This window comes from Perognathus longimembris, chromosome 2, assembly GCF_023159225.1.
Source record: "Perognathus longimembris pacificus isolate PPM17 chromosome 2, ASM2315922v1, whole genome shotgun sequence".
In the NCBI taxonomy this organism is placed as follows: Eukaryota; Metazoa; Chordata; class Mammalia; order Rodentia; family Heteromyidae; genus Perognathus; species Perognathus longimembris.
This window is the reverse complement of record NC_063162.1, coordinates 19,724,351-19,742,725: the sequence shown is the minus strand read 5'-3', so window position 1 is coordinate 19,742,725 and position 18,375 is coordinate 19,724,351. Positions and strand designations below refer to the sequence as shown.

Here is an 18,375-nt window from a genome sequence, read left to right as displayed (position 1 = left end):
TTACACTTGAAAATGTGATAAAGACAGAAAGAGCTTGACTTGAATAGAAAGCAGGGCATCTAAAGGCTTATTTCATCTTTAAAATGCTCCCCCCCCCTTTGTGCAGATACCAGGAATTGAACTCAGGACCTCACTCTCTTGATTGGCTTTTTCTGCTCAAGGCCTAAACTCTACCACTTGAGCTACACCTCCACTTCCAGCTTTTTGGTGGTTAATTGGAAATAAGAGTCTAGTGGACTTTCTTGCCATGGGCTAGCTTCCAACCACAATCCTCAGGACACAGCCTCCTGAGTAAATTGGATTGCAGACATGAGCTCCTGGCTTCTAGCTCTTAGTTTTATTTTTTAACAAAAGCTTCAAAAAATAATTTGGGGATGGGAAAGCATGCTTTGTGATTGTAGGCCAAACAGGAAAGCTGCTTCTTTACCCAGGTAAAGAGTTTATGGCCCTATTTCTGACCTAAACTATAAATGCAGGAAGCAAAAGGAATGAAATCGACATGAATGTAAAGCCTCCAACAAAAACGAAAAAGGGACATGAGAAATGTGAGGTAGGTTGATACCAGAAGGAAGGAGATGATGCGATGGTGGAGATTCTGTTTTTATCTAACTATTAAAGACTCCCTTGGAAGATGGCGGGGAAGGCCAGTGAAGGACCGTGGTTTGAGGAGTACCCTCCAAAAGATGTTGAGTACAGCAGGGCTGGCAAAGGGTGGTACCGTACAGACAAGACGTGGTTAACATCCTCAATTGTGGCCATAAAGAAATACCACCTACATCCGTGAGGTGCCTCACCACACAAGAAAACAAACCCAATGGGAGTGGATGGGAGTTGGAAGGAAGGGACCATCCATTTGTTAGGGAATGGCGAAGGATGAGGACCAGATAGAAGCTGTGCCTGAGATGTGGAGCCGGGACGGCAGAGCCAGAAAGAGGAAGAAGGGCAGGTGTCAAATGCCTGTAATCCTAGCTACACCGGGGGAGGGAGGGTGGTGGTGGTGAGATCTGAGCATCCTGGTTTAAAGCTAGCCCCGGGCAGGGAAGTCCATGAGGCTCTTATTTCCAATCAGCCACCCAAAAGCCGGAAGTAGAGCTGTGGCTCAAGCAGTAGAGCGCTAGCTTTGAGTGAGAAAGCTCAGGGACAGCTCCCAGGCCCCGAGTTCAAGACCTAGGTCCGACACACACACACACACACACACACACGCCCCGAGTTCAAGACCTAGGTCCGACACACACACACACACACACACACACACACACACACACACACACACACACACACACACACACACACAAAGTGAGAGGCCGGGCAGCGGCCACCGCACCTCACGGACAGGGCCCCGCCGCTGCCTTGGTGGGAGGCCTCGTCCCGCTCCCGGGTTTGCGCCATTGGTCGCGTTTCTCTCAGCCCGGAGGCAGGCAGCAGACGCGGGACCCGGCTCTGGTCTGTAACGGCGTCTCTGCCGCCCCGCCGGCGGGGCTCTGGACACCGCCAATGTTTACTCCGGTATCCAGGACACCGCAAACCCTGCGCCCATTGGCTCTGCCTTTGGCCAGCTCGCTGTCCGTCTCTACCTAACGTCAAGCGGATTGGTCAACAGCTTACAGACATCAGCCAATGGGAGAACCGTACAAGAAGCGGAGGGCGGGCTCTTCCAACTGGGTAGCAGATTGCCCAGCCCCAGACAATTTTAATATTAATATATTAAATATAATATTAATAAATATCTAGTGGCACTTAAAATCCAGGTCTGCACTGGGAGAGAATGGAAGACCCAGAAACGAAACCGCAGACTTATGGCCACATAATCTTTGACAAGGGAGCAAAACAAAACAAAACAAACCAGAATGGAATGGAAGAAAGACAGCCCCTTCAACAAATGCTGCTGGCAGAATTGGCTAAACACGTGTGGAAAACTGAAGTTAGTTACCATCAGGCCATCATCATGTGAACAAAAACTCTTCCTTTATAACTTCCTGCCTTGGGCTGGGAATGTGGCCTAGTGGTACAGTGCTTGCTTAGCATGCATGAAGCCCTGGGTTCGATTCCTCAGCACCACATATATAGAAAAGGCCAGAAGTGGTGCTGTGGCTCAAGTGGTAGAGTGCTACCCTTGAGCAAAAAGAAGCTAGGGAAGCCAGGGACAGTGCTCAGGCCTGGAGTTCAAGCCCCAGGACTGGCAAAACAAACAACCACTATAACTTACAGTGTGTGTGTGTGTGTGTGTGTGTGTGTGTGTGTAGGTCAAGGTGAATACAAAGGGCTCCATTTTGGTTCTAACAACTTTCACATTTGTTTTATATCCTATTATTTCCTTTATTTCTTTCAAAAGTGTATACTGAGCCTCTCTAATATATTCATCACTCCGTGATGCTCGTCACTAGGGAAAAATAGTGAACAAAAATAAATACTATTCCTGTCTTCTTTCCCAAGAAGGAGGGAAAGACTTCTACTTCACTACACAACCTTTGAATTGTAAATGAGAAAAAGTCCAATTCTGCTGCTGTCCAATAAAGACAGCGACTCTCAAGAAACAGAGTGACAGAACAAAGAGTTTCATGAAGAACAAACCAGCTTGGAAGATAGTAGATCAAAGTCTCTTACTAGTGATGATAAACTCCAAATGTGAGCCTCTTATGTGATTTTTTTTTTGCAGGGGAAGGAGTACAGGTCACAGATGGGTGGACACCAAGGTGATTTATAATATTCTTGCTTTTGCAAAGGCCAGTGAGTGCCTCAACTCTGTAAATGTACAGGAAAACATAAGTGATTTTTAAAAGTGTGTTGATCCGTGTCTGTTTTTCTTTTGTTCTGACCAATTCCTGTGGCATGCTCTTGACTCTGATGACCTTTATTGCAGCCTAAAGAGTTTCCAGAAAGACCACTTTGTGTAGTGCCTGCCTAGCTAGACTTAATGGACAGTTTAATCAGGCAAGAAGAAAGAAAACAAATCTAAGTCTGGGGAAAGAGCTTAGCCTGGACAGCTGTAGCATTGATTGAAATAGGAAGAGAAGAGGCATGATATTCTGAGCATATACATTGACATCATCACCTACTGACCAAGATTCTCTTGGACTAAATTTTAGCTGGCATCTCAAGTCTGAGCAGTCTAGGAGACTAGGCCAGTCTATATATTTCTTTGAATATTTAAGTTTTAGTAAAGATTCTTGCTAAATCAGCTGGCCATTTCTATTGACACTCCTTCATTAACTTTGCTTGTTTGTGTTTTGTCCAAGCCCTCTCCCTCCTTTAAAACACAACCAGAGCATTTCCAAGCCAGCTCCAGAGAGGAATGTGAAGAGACCAATCCTGCCCTGCTCCAGAAGGAAGTGGTTGGTAAAGGAATGTAAGGTAGGCAGGAAACTTGGGCCTCAGGGTAGTGGTATTGACTGGGGCTGGAATCAGCCCTGGCACAGGAAAGCTGAAAGTTCCCTTGGAGCAAAAGAAGAACTGAATATAATCAAATTAACAAAACAACAACAGCCCTATACTTTATTTCTTGAAACCAAGGTTTTGGAGTTTAAATGTAAAGGGAGGTCTCTGTCTGGAATTCTGGTAGTACTTCTGGCTGATGCTCATGAGAAGATGCCTGGCCCTCTCACTTGTTCAAGGTCATAGAAGGAAGAGTAGTCTTTCTTTGTCCAAGAGGGGTTATACAGATCTTCCTAGAGAACTGACAAGGCAGTATAAATCAAGAAAATCTAGCCCTCGCTGGGGAAGGTTTATAAATATTGGGATAGAATTTAAGACCTACAAAATTTCCCCTAATCAGAAATCCTAGGAGCAGTCTTGGACTTCTTAAGATGACAACCAGCATGTCCTACCATTATAGGAAGTTCTCAACCTCTCTATATCCACCTTGCCCCTTCTACCTCCTATTGCCCCTGAGAATCTACCTCAGGCTGGAGACATGGCTCAAGTGATAGAACATGGAGTCTTAAGTTCAGATTCTAGTACCATAAAAATATATACATACCTAATCCTAAGCATAGGGTTTTAACCTATTGAATATTATTGAGCTATATGTTGAATAATTCAACTACTATATCGAATAAGTTATTATTCAAAAAACTTGAGTAATCACAAATATTATATTGAGTGCTCTTGGCTTTCTGAGTTTAGTGGGCTTTTCATTTTTCCCTAGTTAGTGTAATGTTGGTTATAGGTTTATTATGTTCAGGCATGTTTCTTCTATTCCTAGTTTCTTGAGAGCTTTCAGTATGAAGAAATGTTAAATTTTGTCAAAGGTTTTGTTCTGGATCTATTGAGATGATCATGGGACTTTTGTCCTTTTTATGTTGTATTATGTTCATTTCTTTGGGTGTGTTGAACCAACCTTGCATTCATGGAATGGCACCCACTTGATCATTGTGTATTTTGTGTGTGTGTGTGTGTGTGTGTGTGTGTGCCCATCCTAGGGCTTGAACTCAGGGCACTGCCCTTGAGGGTTTTTTGTTGTTGTTGTTTTTGGGGTTTTTTTGCTCAAGGCTAGTGCTCTACCATTTAAGCCAGAGCTCCACTTCTGGCTTTGGGGGATAGGGGTAGTTTATTGAGATAAGGGTCTTATGGATTTTCTTGCTCAGGCTGGCTTTGAACTACGATCCTCAGATCTCAGCCTCCTAAGTAGTCAGGAATACAGGCATGAGGCACTGGCACTTGGCCCAATGTGAAATTTTTATTATGACCAATTATAGATTCCCTGACCAAGCTTACACTTGTAAGCTTATTTCCATAAAGTCCTTAATGTATTAAAAGTCTCCTACAGGGGCTGGGAATATGGCCTAGTGGCAAGAGTGCTTGCCTCCTATACATGAGGCCCTGGGTTTGATTCCTCAGTACCACATATACAGAAAATGGCCAAAAGTGGCGCTGTGGCTCAAGAGGCAGAGTGCTAGCCTTGAGCAAAAAAGAAGCCAGGGACAGTGGCTCAGGCCCTGAGTTCACGGCCTAGGACTGGCCAAAAAATAAAAATAATAAAATAATAAAAAAATAAAAGTCTCCTACAAAAAAAAAGTCTCCTACAAAGTTTATTTCCTAAAAAGAATTAAGCAAGGCCCATGTTAAAAAGTGATCAATTTCTTGCCTATTTACTAAGTTAAACTGAAAGAAATACTACTACTATGGTGACAATGACGATGACCACTAATATAACACTTATTCTATGCCAAGTAGTGTTCAAATGCTTTTTACATATTAACTAATTTAATAATTCCTCAAACTGTATATTGGGGGCATGATATTTTCACTATTTCATTTACAGATAAAGGAACTGAAATGCAGGCTCATTAGGGGTGGCTGTGGGTTGAATTGTGTTCCCTGAACTTCATACATTGACATTCTAATTCTCACTATCTTTGCATGGGGCATTATTTGGAAAAAGGATTGGTGCAGATATGAGTAGTTAAGATGAGGCCATATTGGATTATGACCCTATCTCAGTGTGACTGGTATATTGACAAAAAAAGCATACATTTGCATGGACATGAGTATGGGAGGATGCTGTGGAAAGATGTAGGCAGAGATGGAGAGGTGGTCCTGCACTTAAGGGCCACCACAGATTGCGTGGATCTGCCAGAAGACGAGGGTGCACCAAAGGGAAAATTTCCCCCTCATAGTTCAGAAGAAAGCTTCCCCACACACAACTTCACTCGGGGCTTCTGGCCTTTAGAACTGTGAGATAAGTTTTTGCTAGTTAAGCCACTCTAGTACTTTGTTCCCATAGTCTTAGTAAGCTAACACTGGAGGATCCAGGATGGAAGAGGGGAAGCAAACTCCAAGATGGAGGGCTTATTACCTCTTTCTTTCTCTGCCCCTCTAATAACAGAGCCCACTAGAATAAACAAGCATACCCCTTCATAAATGGCACAGGAGTTTACCATCTTTCAGATACAGCAGATAAAGCAAATCCTTGGATAGTCTTTTTCCTTATGCATGTCCTGATGCCCCAAAGCCTCTCATTTCTGACCCTAAGTTAAATCTGGCTATTTGAGCTTACTTCTTAAATTGGAGCTCATGCCCTTACTAGGACTTTCTGTTTGAAAACATGGTAATAAACAAACCTGCAATGACAGGCTGGGGATATGGCCTAGTGGCAAGAGTGCTTGCCTAGTATACATGAGGCCCTGGGTTCAATTTCCCAGCACCACATATACAGAAAATGGCCAGAAGTGGCGCTGTGGCTCAAGTGGCAGAGTGCTAGCCTTGAGCGGGAAGAAGCCAGGGACAGTACTCAGGCCCTGAGTTCAAGCCCAGGACTGGCCAAAAAAAAAAAAAAAAAAAAAAAACCAACCTGCAATGCCAACACACAGGAGGCAGAGGCAGGAGAATCATGAGTTCAAGGTCAGCCTGAGCTAATAAAAAGCATGCCTGTCACTCCCTATGCAGAATGTATAAGATTATAGTCTGAAAGACTGGGGGTGGGGGGGCTGGAGTTGGTGCCAAACAACAATAACAAAACACAGAGAAACAGACACACAAAAATCCCACTCGTGTGTAATAGATTTTTGAAAGCAGTACACCATTTCGAGGTAAAAATATACCCTTTGCTGTGGTTAAAAATGTGTCCTGACAGAAAAAAGAAAAGAAAAGGAAGTGTCTGCAGGTAGCTGGGCAACCTCCAGCAAGCCAGGGATGAGAACAGAAGCTGCCCTTGGAAAACCAGCCACAGGTCCTGAAGTCTGGGAGGGGCAGTGCCTGCCACCATCCAGTGCAAGGGTGCCCTGCAAAATCGTGTTGATTGTGTTAGGGAGATCAGGGCCAGGGCAGGGTGGTCTGGAGACCCCGTTCCTTGGGAGATCATTGGGTAGGGTTGGTTCCGAGCATTCTGAATTTCTTCTGTGCATTTCCCTGAGGGCCCAGTATCCCCAGGCCAGAGGTAGGTCCAGGCACTACAGTCCTCTGTGGTGTTGCCTGTGCTGTCCCACAAAGCCCGGAGGGTTGGGCCCAGGGATGGAGTGACTCCAGTTGGGGGGGGGGGGGGAGGGGTCCTCCACCCAGTGACCCTGAAGGCGCTCAGGTGTGCCGCGCGCGTCTGGGGCCAGCGTGGGAAACACGCGGTGCCGTGCGCTCTGCTGCTCCCGGGCACCTAGAGCTCAGCGAGCCCCGCGCGCCACGCGTTCTCTTTAAGCACTGGGAACACATATTGGGGCGGAGCTGGCGGCAGCCCGGGGGCAGGAACTTTGGAGTGACTTTGGGGGAGGGAGACCCCGAGATAGCGAGAGAGGGAGCAGCTACCGACTTCCTGAATCGCCCCAGTCCTTAGAGCCGGTGGCGCCTGAGTGCTTGCCGCGCAGCGATGTCCACGGAGTCAGCGCGGAGCCTGCGGAAGGGTGAGGCCTGCCCGCCCGGGGGACGGTCACGGTGTCCCATGGCTTCTCTAGTGGGGAAGCGGGGAAGCGGCTGGTGAGGGCGACGGGGGGCGACGGGAGTCTGGGGGTGGGGTGGGGGGCTGCCCACCACTTTCCCGATTGTCACCTCCTTCTCTTGTCCCTGGCAGGCAGCGCGCCCCCGGGGCCTGTCCCCAATGGCAAGATCCGCGTCTACAGCATGAGGTTCTGCCCGTTCGCTCAGAGGATTCTGCTGGTGCTGCGGGCCAAGGGGATCGGGTGAGGACTGAGGAGTGGGGACCCCCCACCCCCACCCCAAACCCTCCGCATGGCCAGTGGCCTGGGATCTCGGAACAGGATCCTTGGAAGTTTGGGTTGTTTGCTTTGTTTGTCAGAGAAAACGTGTCTCAGCTTTGTGTGAGGAACAGCAAGTTACAAACCCTCCGGCGCCAGCAGTCCAGGACGGTTTGTTTGGATTATTCAACCATTTTGTGCGGAGGGAGGGAGGTTGTTTTGTCTTTTTTTTTTAAATGTCAGTCCTGAACTCAGGGCCTGGGCGCTGTCCCAGAGCTTGAGCCACAGCTCTACTTCCTGTCCACCCTTTTAGGAATTGGAAAAACTGACATGGAAGGAAAGTTAGGGACTCAAGACTCGGTCAAGATCACGCTTGGGTTAAGACCACCAACGATCTTAACTCTGCCTCCTGGATTCCTGGCCTGGTGTTCTTGATATTTATCCCAGTGGCTCCTCTGTTCTTGTCTTGCTGTTCCTCTGTGTGTGGGAGTGAGGGGGGGGGGGGGGGTGGTAGAGACCTTTGGTAGAGTTGGGACAAAACCCAGCAGTGTAACCAGTGTGCGCCTCCTGGCAGATGGGCTTGTTGCTTTAGTTACATAAAAGGTGTCTATGCCTAGACAGTTGTCTGTTGGAAAACCCCATTGTTGGAAATTGTGGGCAAGTTCCTTGGCTTTTTTTTCTGATACCCAGGATCCAAGGAACCACTTCTCTCCTCATGACCCTAGGAATTTTAGATACTTGTGGTCGTGGCAGTATGTACAGGAGTTTCAAAAATCCCGTTCTTAGGAAATTTTCTATGTGCTTAGAGTACACCGATTTTAGTCTTCTAAAGGGGGAATTATGCAGTCATTAAGTGCAAGACGCAGCCTAAAGAAAACAAAGTATTTTTGGATTAGCTATGGCTTCACCGACTTACATCTCATTTAGATGAAAGTATGCTTCTGAACGCATATAAAAACATTCACTGTTTAGTAATGCTTATGTAAAGTGTGCGTGCATGCACACACACTTATTTTTCCCCCTGGTTGTGGAGCTTGCACTCAGGGCCTGGGTGCAGTCCCTGAGTACCTTTGTGCTCAAGGCTCGTGCTCTGCCACTTAAGCCACAGCATTACTTCTGGGTTTTGAGTGGCTGGGAGTTTTCTGCCCAGGCTGGCTTCAAACTGTGATCCTTATATATCAGCCTCCTGAGTAGCTAGGATTACAGGCTATGGGCCATCTGCACCCAGCAAACACTGTAATATTTGTGGCATTAATCAGAACTGAAATTGCAATGATAAATTCAAATAGGGTTTTTGTTTTCAAGACATTTCTTATACTCACAGAATGGCAAAGTCCAGGAGTAGGGCAGGGCTGGTCACGGGTACAAAGTCCTAGGTTATATCCCTCTCTCTGGAGCTCTAGATTGAAGTTAGCAATCTCACTAGAATGGTCTCCTAAAGGAAAATTGAAATTATTTTACCATAATAATGTGGAGAAAGGCTCCCATGGGAGAAGTACCTCCACTATGTTCATGGGTCAATTTTCACTTTGAACCTCACTGTGGTTGATGAAGTACCAGAACTTTACCACATGCTGTAACCTAGCCAAACAGTTTTCTGTACACGGTGTCTTTTAAATCCTGGCCATTGGCTCGAAATGCCAAACTATATCAAAATGTGTGCAGTGAGAGGCTTCTTGATTGAAAAAGTCCACACTCCCCCTTCAGTGTTTTCATGGTATAAAATTTCAGAAATGTTGATCATTTGGCAAGGGGAGGTCTTGTGGGTTTTGTTGTGGTTATTTGGTTTGTTGTTGTTTTTTGGTCAGTGGCTGGGTTGTATCTAGTATTCAAATTGGTTAGCCATTTGTTTCCATGAGGAATTGTGTATTTAGACCTTCAAAGTAAATTTCTTAACTACTACTATAGATGGAAAATGGGAAGGAAAAAGGTGTCTGTATAGATTACATTAAGTAATCTGTTCAATTGGACATGAATCCAGCTTTGACAGACAGCTCAATTTAATAATATGTGACATTCTGATTTCCTGTATAATCATACAAGGAAGATATAATTACATTTGAAATATAGCCTAACTTCAGCTGCTTTTTTCCTTCCTTTTGGCTTACTTTGTAGGTTTTTAAAAAAATGTGCAACACTTAAAAAGAACACATCAACACATGAGGATTTAATTTCAAACTATTTTGTGAATGGCATTTTAACATTTCTTACTATCTTCATGAAAAGCCAGGTTTTATTCATATTCTCAAAATGAGTCAAACAAAAGTAATTTTCACACAATTGGATGTATGAAGTGGATACAACTCAATTTGTTGCTTCATATGAAGTTAATGATATTAGCACTCTTGTGTTCAATACAGCAGTATTCACAACAGTATAATGTCAATATCCGTTCATGTTAAAGAAACATACTATTTCCTCTATAAAAAGGAAATTCTGCAATATGTGGCAATATATACATATACATATGTGTACATATATACATATGTATATATATGGGCTTTGAGGACATACTAGGTGAAATCACACTTGAAAGATAAATGCCGCATGATCCCACCTATTGGAGGTATCTAAATAGTCAAATTCTTAAAACAGAAAATGAATATTGAGAGAAGCAAGGCAGATTTGGTTCCTAAAATTGAGGTCTGATTAACTGGTTTCTTCAGAAGTTCAGGCAATGAACTGGGCATGGTGGTGTACATTTATAATCCCAGCACTCAGGAGACGGAGGCAGGAGGATTTTGAACCCATGGCCAGCCTGGACTGCACAGCAAGAACTTGTCTCAAAAATACAGGGGGAAAAAAAAGAAGATTCTTTTGTATGTCTTTCAGGCATGAAGTCATCAATATCAACCTGAAAGATAAACCTGAGTGGTTCTTTACAAAGAGTCCTCTTGGTCTGGTGCCAGTTGTGGAAAATAGTCAGGGTCAATTGATCTACGAATCTAACATCATTTGTGAGTATCTGGACGAGGCATATCCTGGGAAGAAACTGTTTCCAGAAGACCCGTATGAGAAAGCATGCCAAAAGATGACTCTTGAGTTATTTTCTAAGGTATGTGTGTATATATGTAAAAAATGTCACTCCTATTTGAAAAAGGTTTTTTTTTTTCCTAAATAATTGTAGCTTAAAATCTTCCTGCCTTATCTTTTGCTGGGAGAAAGTCTTGGCCGGATCACCAACCAGGCATCGTTGATATGTCTGCTCTAATTCTGCTGTTTGCCAGAAGCTTGCTGGAGCTGGTCAGTGCTCTAGATCTGTGTTCTCAGATGCGGCAATTTTGTATCTGTATTTTATATGTAATGTATAATATATGCTATAATGTATAATTGGATGCTTGAAAAAATCAAGCTTATATAAACACACATTATGAGGGGAAGCAGAACATACTAAATAGCATTGAAAAGGGATCCACTAGATAGATGGTCAAGTAACTTAAGACAAGCAGGCATGAAGAATTAGGCAACAATGAAAATGTGGCCGGAAGGGCTGCCTGGAAACTTTCAGTTCCAGGGAGGGCAAACCATACTGACATGCATGGGATTTCAGGCGATGCTTCTGGCTTTACAAGTACCTTTGAATTTAAGTGGAGTGGATGGGCTTCTCTCTCTTCCAAGGTGATCTCAAAAGAAATATCCGAACATAAAACCGCCTCCACCCCAGTGATGGCAGCAGATGATAGATGATTTAAGAATCAACTAACAGCACACCTGTCAGGCCTTCTGACAGTCAGTCCCTTTTAAATAGTCCCTTGTGTCCTCTTCAAGGCAGAACTCAGAAAAATTCTCTTCCTAATCACCCTTAGCAGCTGGGTCCAGGCCTGTGACCTGGGCTAAAGTCATAGCCATTCATTCCCTCCGTGCCTAATTAAGAAGAAACATTTTGGCTCAGAGATTCTGGTGATTTCTGTAAAATCAGCCCATGGCTTCTGTGAATACAAGGACTAGGTGCACCCTGCATTTCTGCAATGGCCTCACAGCAGCACTATTAGGGTCCTGTGTTGTTTCAGTGGAAACAAGCCCATGTGCCCATGTCATTAGCCTCAAACTAGAAAATATTAAAACTAAGAAATTATTCTCTTTGTAGGTACCATCTTTAGTAGTAAGCTTTATTAGAGGGCAAAATAAAGAAGACTGCTCTGGCCTAAAAGAAGAATTGCGGAAACATTTCAGCAAGTTAGATGAGGTAATTTTTTTTTTTAATCACAGTAAATGATATCTTATGTTGACTGTTCTTGCTGCTTTCTTCACACTCCCATTTCCCAAGTTAGTTCACGGCAGTTCCAATTCCTAAGGCTTGGGTGTGGTGGCATATGCATGCAATCTCAGCTTCTTGGGATGCAGAAGCAGGAGGAGGTCTGAGGCTGGCATGGGCAATAATGCAAAACTCTATCTGAAAAATAAAGCAAAAAAGGCTGAGGTATGGTTCAAGTGGTTATAGCACCTGTCTAGCAAGGGCAAGGCCCTGACTTCAAGCTCTAGAACTACCAAAGTTTAAAAAAATGCCAAATAGAATTTAATTTACAATAGATTGTTATACACTATTCTGCTTACAATATAAATTAGAGCATCTGGAAGAACCCTATCATGAACTTGTCCTATTTTAATTATTTTTTATTTTGAGACAAGATCTTCCTATGAAACTCAAGCAGGCCTCAAACTCTAGATCCTCCTTCCTTAGAGCCTCTGAGTGCTGGGATTCAGCTGTACACCAACGTGCACAGATCAGAGACTTGTCTTAAAATCTGGACGCATTATTTAACAAGACACAAAAGAAAATATTACCCACAGTTCCACAATTAGTCACTTGTTGAGTTTATTTGGTATCTACCATGGCTATGAACTTTCCCCCTTTAATCTAGATATGGTGTTATTTATACTTTTGGTGCTGAATCATCCTAAGGTTACTGGGATAAAATCTGTTTAATTTCAGTGGACTTTTACATGTATTGTAGTATTAGCTAATAGTTAAAAGATTTCTGGGTGTTTTCCTAAATGAGACTAACTCCTGATTTCCTCCTGTTCTGATAGCATACATTTGTTTTCATCAAGGATTATCTAACTTCTTAAATGGGATGGGTAAACTCCCTTATTTTTCTAATCCGCTGAAACCATTTGATAGTAATTGGCTGTTTCTGTAACACATTTAATGCTGGTGTCATTGGCAGATTTTTCATTACTCGTTCAACTTCTTTACTCTTCACTTTTTTTTTTCTAGGAGAAAAGTTGTATTTCTTCTTAGATCAATTTTGGTAACATATTTTTCTCCTGGACAGTATGGAATCTCAAAAGTAAGATGCATACATATTCTTCCAATGGTGACCAGTTTAGTAGTAGACAGAGGGCCATTACTCCTGTCATTATAAACAACCAATCCCCGAGGCACAATGTTCCAGGGGTCCTGAGGAAAACTATGTAGGTGAAGCTTGATTGCCTTCTCCTTCTTTCCTCTTTAGGGATTTTCAGGTTCTTTCAGCAAAAATTTTTTGGTAACGTATCTGCAAGAAACTAAACAATGTGTAATTGCTCTGCAGTGTTTGCCCAATCACTGTCAGTGCTTTCTTTTCAACTGCCACATCTGCAGGAATGGGTGGCTACATGTGGATTAAAGAGATCCATGTGCTGGCCTGTGAACACCAGAGCCTCCTGGTTGATGCTGGACACATCAGGATGGATTGTCATGCTAACTCAGATGACAGTATCACAGGGCTGCTGTTACCCACACTGGTCCTTGGCCATAGCCATGTCCACCATCTTCCTCTTCCCTTACACTCTTGCCATTTTTCTTATTGATTCCCAGAATTTCTTTGTATATTCAGTCCTTTATGTCTTGCCTGTCCTTTGTATTACAGAGATTTTGCCCTTGTTGCTTATTTCATCTTTATCCATTTCCTATTTTAATTTCTATTTACTTTGTTAGTCAAACAGGTTCTAAAGCTGTTTACAATCAGACTTGAATATGTAAGGATAAAAGCTTTTGCTTATCCCTGTTCTATTAAATTGTTTTCATCATTTCTAACAGTGATTCTTACTAGATGCACACACAAATAAGTTCTGTTCTTTAATGTTCAGGTCCTGACTCGCAAGAAGACAACTTTCTTTGGTGGAAATTCTGTCTCCATGATTGACTACCTCATCTGGCCCTGGTTTGAACGTCTGGAACCACTGGAACTAACCGAGTGAGACTTTTGAATATTCCGTGCATAATTTAGGACAGCAGGCATGCTGCTGTATATTACACTTGTTTTTCTCTGGAGAAAAAATTGGCATGAATAAAGATAAGCAGACGAGAGTCCTGGGCTATCAGGGAGTCCTATTCCTCCATTCACTACTTCTCACCCTCCCTGGAGGGGATTTCTGTGAAATGGACTAAAACATATTTTAAATTTTACTTTTTACTGGTTACAAATTTACAATGCTAAATGTCTTTTTGCAAGCATCTTGTTGCGGGATTCTATGACCAGGATCACTTCCCATTTACTAGTAAAATTTCCAGGTCATTCTTTAAAAAATTCCACGTTTTAGGTGTGGCAGCCAGTCATCTTGGCTTACTTCCTTTTTCTTAAAAAAAAAATCAATCTCAAAGTCTGCACGTTTGTGGTTTTTTTCCCCTTCTTACTCTGTATCTCAGGCTGGCCTCAAACTCACAAGCTGCCTTCCTCAATTTCTTGAATGCTGGGATGATACAGGCATGCATTATCACTCACAGTTGGACCATACTAACTGAACCAAACCACTTACCTCACCTCTGATTCCTCTTCTGTAAAACAAAGATTTCTGGGGCTGGGAATATGGCCTAGTGGCAAGAGTGTTTGACTTGTATACATGAAGCCCTGGGTTCATTTCTCCAGCACCACATATACAGAAAATGGCCAGAAGTGGAGCTGCGGCTCAAGTGGCAGAGCGCTAGCTTTGAGCAAAAAGAAGCCAGGGACAGCGCTCAGGCCCTGAGTCCAAGGCCCACAACTGGGAAAAAATAAATAAAATTTCTATGATGCCTTTCAAATGCAATATTCTGATTATGTGCATTTTTAAAAGAAATATTTTTAAAGTAGCCTTTAAAAAAAGTTAAGAAAAAGAGTGATGATGATGCTCCTTGGGAGCCCTTTGCAATGCCATTCTAGTTAAAGGCGCTCACAACTGTAATTCCTCCTCCTCCAGGTGTGTCTCCCACACTGCCAAACTGAAGCTGTGGATGACAGCCACGAGGAAAGATCCCATAGTATCAGCCTTCTTGATTGAACCAAAGAGCTATCAAGGCTTCTTCCATCTCTATTTACAGAACAGCGTTGAGGCCTGCGACTATGGACTCTGAAAAGAAGAAGAGTCCGAGTGAAGCTACGATAGTTTCTATCACTGACAGGAATAATACCTTGATTTTTATTTTACCAAGTAGTCTTAATCTCATTGGCTCATGTCGGATTTGACATTCTGGCTTAATAGGAACGCCACAGGATACTCAAATAACTTTTTAGGTTGTATCATAGTCTTTGGTGTAACATCCCCACCCCATCATCTCTGATGAGAGACTTTATTTCAGATGGCTAACTTCTTACAGAAAACATTCACTGCGATAGCTTGTGGTTATTTCAAGAAATAAATGTTCAAGTCTTGTTGTCTTCTCTTTTGGCTTTTGAACTGGGAAACGATCAATTCCTCATTCTTCCCATCATCAAATGAATTGCATCCCTGAAGAGCCGATCGAAATCTCCTTAAGGCTTGGAGGCTAGTGGCCTCCCGTTTGGTATCCCAGCCTCCAACCTCTTCAAGCTTTTCTTCCGAACCTCATGCTGGCTACAGGGTAGTTATCTCTTCTATGTCATTAAATACTGGGGAGACCATGTTCACTCTATAAGGCGGGATAAGTGATGGGTAACAGCTCAGTGAGAAGCATTAGTGCCATCTTTCACGCGTTCCCACAGCCCGTGGGGTTCAGACTATTTCCTCCCCTCACCCTCCCCACCATTCTTTTTAATCTTATCACCTCCACAAGGTGGAGGTAGATCAGAAAGGCTCTTTTTGTTCGACAGGTGATGTAACTGATGCCAAGGTCAGGAGAGGCCTTCCCATGCAGGTAGAAAGTTCTGGAGAATACATCCAGGAGGACATCATCATCAGTGGGGATCAGGAGGTGGAGACGCACACCTGGTGATCCGAGTATGATTTCCAGGGAGAAACGTAGCAATGATTATTTCTTCAGCGTGCATAACAATCACCTCAGGCTTGGGCCCCACTGCGTGGCTAATTTAGGGGACTCCCTCCCCCACGGCGCCCATGGTGATGTGGAGGCCGCCCCTTGGAGGCAGCGGGGAACCGCTTGACTTCACAAACGACTTCCAGCTTGCCCGTCCCCGACTATCCCTCGGCGCCCCGGCTGCCCAGTCTGCGAGGCCGTCCGCCCGCCAGCCCCCGGCGGCTCCCGCCGGACTTCCGGTCGGGTGCCGGGTCCGGTGAGGCGGGAACACCGCCAACCCCTACCGCCTCGTATTCTCGCTAGCTCGCCCCGGACTCAGACCCCCGACTTCGACAGACCGGAGCTGTAACGCGGCTGCCCATTGGCTCACCTCCGCGCAGGCGCCTCCAAACGCTTTGGGGATTGGCTAAAGCTCAGGTCAAAGCGGCCAGTGGCCGGGTAGGATGCCCCGCCCCGCCCCGCCCGGGTCCCGCCTCCCTCCGTTGCCACCACCAACTCCTTCTTGAGGTTCCAGGGGTGCAGATCCTTGGGGCTTCTCCCCAGGACGTCTCTTCTGTCACCTCGGCTGGGTGGATCAATCGGGCCTCGCACTGTATTGGGAGGTGGAAGGTGGGAAAGGGGATTGTGAGGGGAATTCTGAATTTCGTTTTCCTTGTGCATGTTCATTTTCACATTTGAAGACAAAGCCCAGATCTTTAACCGAAGTTTCACCTAATAATTTAACATTAAAACAACAACAACAACAACAACAACAATAACACAAAACACCACAAACAAACTAGGGGAGTGTGATTCAAATGGTAGAACGTTTGCCTAGCAACCTTGAGGCCCTGAATTCAGTTTCCAACACTGCCAGGGAAAAATCCCAAGTGGAAACCAAGCCAAACCAATACAAGGGTGCTGGGATTTACCTCACTGACAGAGCACTTGGCTAGTATGAGGAAGAGCCAAGGTGCAATGCCCAACACTGAGGGCTGCCAAACCTAAAATATGGGATTACAGGCGTGAGCCACTGGGTATCCAGCTCCCTCTTTTCTTGAAACAATTTCATCAGGTTTCCCAGTTCTATTTTCCTATATAGTGGTATATATACCATTTTACACTCATGGAGTTGAGTAACCAAAGGGGGTCCCTGAGCCAATTATGAATCTGATGACTATATTCCCCCTTTTTCTGACCATATCACTATTAAGCCTGGAAATTAACAGGAACTATTGATGCTACTTTTCTACACTCCGTGTATTTTATTAATATTTGACTTTTCAATGTCAGGAAGCTTAACATCTTGCCTTTGTTTATCCATATCATATTCAATGTAGACTTAAAAAAAATCTTGGGGGCTGGGGATATGGCCTAGTGGCAAGAGTGCCTGCCTCATATACATGAGGCCCTGGGTTCGATTCCCCAGCACCACATATACAGAAAATGGCCAGAAGTGGCACTGTGGCTCAAGTGGCAGAGTGCTAGCCTTGAGCAAAAAGAAGCCAGGGACAGTGCTCAGGCCCAGAGTCCAAGCCCCAGGACTGGCCAAAAAAAAAAAAAAAAATCTTGGATTCCTCAAGTAGTAAAGAGAAATAGGGGTAGGAAAACAAATAGGTACTTTTAAAAGAAACTTTCCTTTGACTCTAGTGGGAAATTGAAATTCCCCCCTGTGGTGATTTTAGAAATTTTATTTAATATGTCCCCCAAACATCTTCATTAAGATACAAGATTCCCTCTGATCTTCACTTGCTGGAAATAAGTCCTAAACACAGGCACATTTGAGAATAGAGCTTACCCCTCCCCATTTATAGCATTCTTTAAACTTAGTGAGCAAAAATTTTAAAAAACAAAAATAAATTCAATGAGCAACAAGCAGAACACCCACAAATATAATCTTTGATATAAAATGGGTTTCCGAAATATTAAGAGGAATATCTGATGTGACAAAATAAAAAAATGCAAATGGAAATTCCGTTTCCTTTCCTCAACACAAACTTACATAAATATAGAAAGAAATTACTCTTGTGGTGGGATTGTTTTCGTAAAAACCTCAGGTCACTCACCACACAGAACTAAGATCCCCACATTTTCAAAATAGAGCCAATTGTATTTCAAGTGGCTGGAAACTGATATGGACTATTCTCACATGACCTTATTAGAATTTTTGTGCTTGAGCAAGTCAGTATAACAGAGGTATAAACATGAAATAATAACACAGAAGGAAAGTTTGTAAAGAGGATTTTAGAGGTACCTCTTGGGCTTTAGAAGAGAAGTAGGGATGAGCTTAAAAGGTCATCATTACAATCTTTCTAGGGAAGCTTTAGCATTCAGTGATAAGCCATGAAACCACATTACTGAAATGTAGCCTTCAGCATTCAGCTGGCATTAAGCTGGGACCTGGTGAAATCAGTATTTTAAGTTGAATTTTATCTAATATGCTTGGTGAAGCTGAACAGCCAAGTATTTCATAGATACGAAGTGAGAATGTACTATGCTAGTAGTAGTCATCAATTTTGAGGTACACTGGGCTTTTACTATACTGATGATACCTGGATTATTTTATTCTATATTTACAACAAA

General features: G+C 43.7%; 2 protein-coding genes across 2 annotated transcripts in view; one reads left to right on the top strand and one right to left on the bottom strand.

Annotated features, from left to right (window-relative positions):
* Positions 1-1,448, bottom strand: part of Cfap43 (cilia and flagella associated protein 43) — a 71,111-nt gene extending 69,663 nt beyond the window's left edge. The window contains exon 1 of the mRNA XM_048336347.1: positions 1,325-1,448. Coding sequence (XP_048192304.1) covers positions 1,325-1,389 — 65 coding nt within the window. The 5' untranslated portion in view covers positions 1,390-1,448. The remainder of the gene's footprint in view (positions 1-1,324) is intronic.
* Positions 1,449-7,171: 5,723 nt separating this feature from the next.
* Gsto1 (glutathione S-transferase omega 1) lies at positions 7,172-15,233 on the top strand. Its single transcript, XM_048338305.1, has 6 exons — positions 7,172-7,328; positions 7,496-7,604; positions 10,452-10,674; positions 11,707-11,805; positions 13,692-13,798; positions 14,781-15,233. Exons 1-6 carry the CDS (start codon positions 7,295-7,297, stop codon positions 14,932-14,934), a joined length of 726 nt encoding a protein of 241 aa, XP_048194262.1. The 5' UTR covers positions 7,172-7,294; the 3' UTR covers positions 14,935-15,233.
* The last annotated feature ends 3,142 nt before the right edge of the window (positions 15,234-18,375 follow it).

Excerpts from the sequence above, each read along its gene's own strand:
- Gsto1 (XM_048338305.1), top strand. The coding sequence starts at position 7,295 with ATGTCCACGGAGTCAGCGCGGAGCCTGCGGAAGG. Across the intron at positions 7,605-10,451 it reads CTGCGGGCCAAGGGGATCGG|GCATGAAGTCATCAATATCA; the intron begins GTGAGGACTGAG and ends TATGTCTTTCAG. Across the intron at positions 10,675-11,706 it reads CTCTTGAGTTATTTTCTAAG|GTACCATCTTTAGTAGTAAG; the intron begins GTATGTGTGTAT and ends TTCTCTTTGTAG.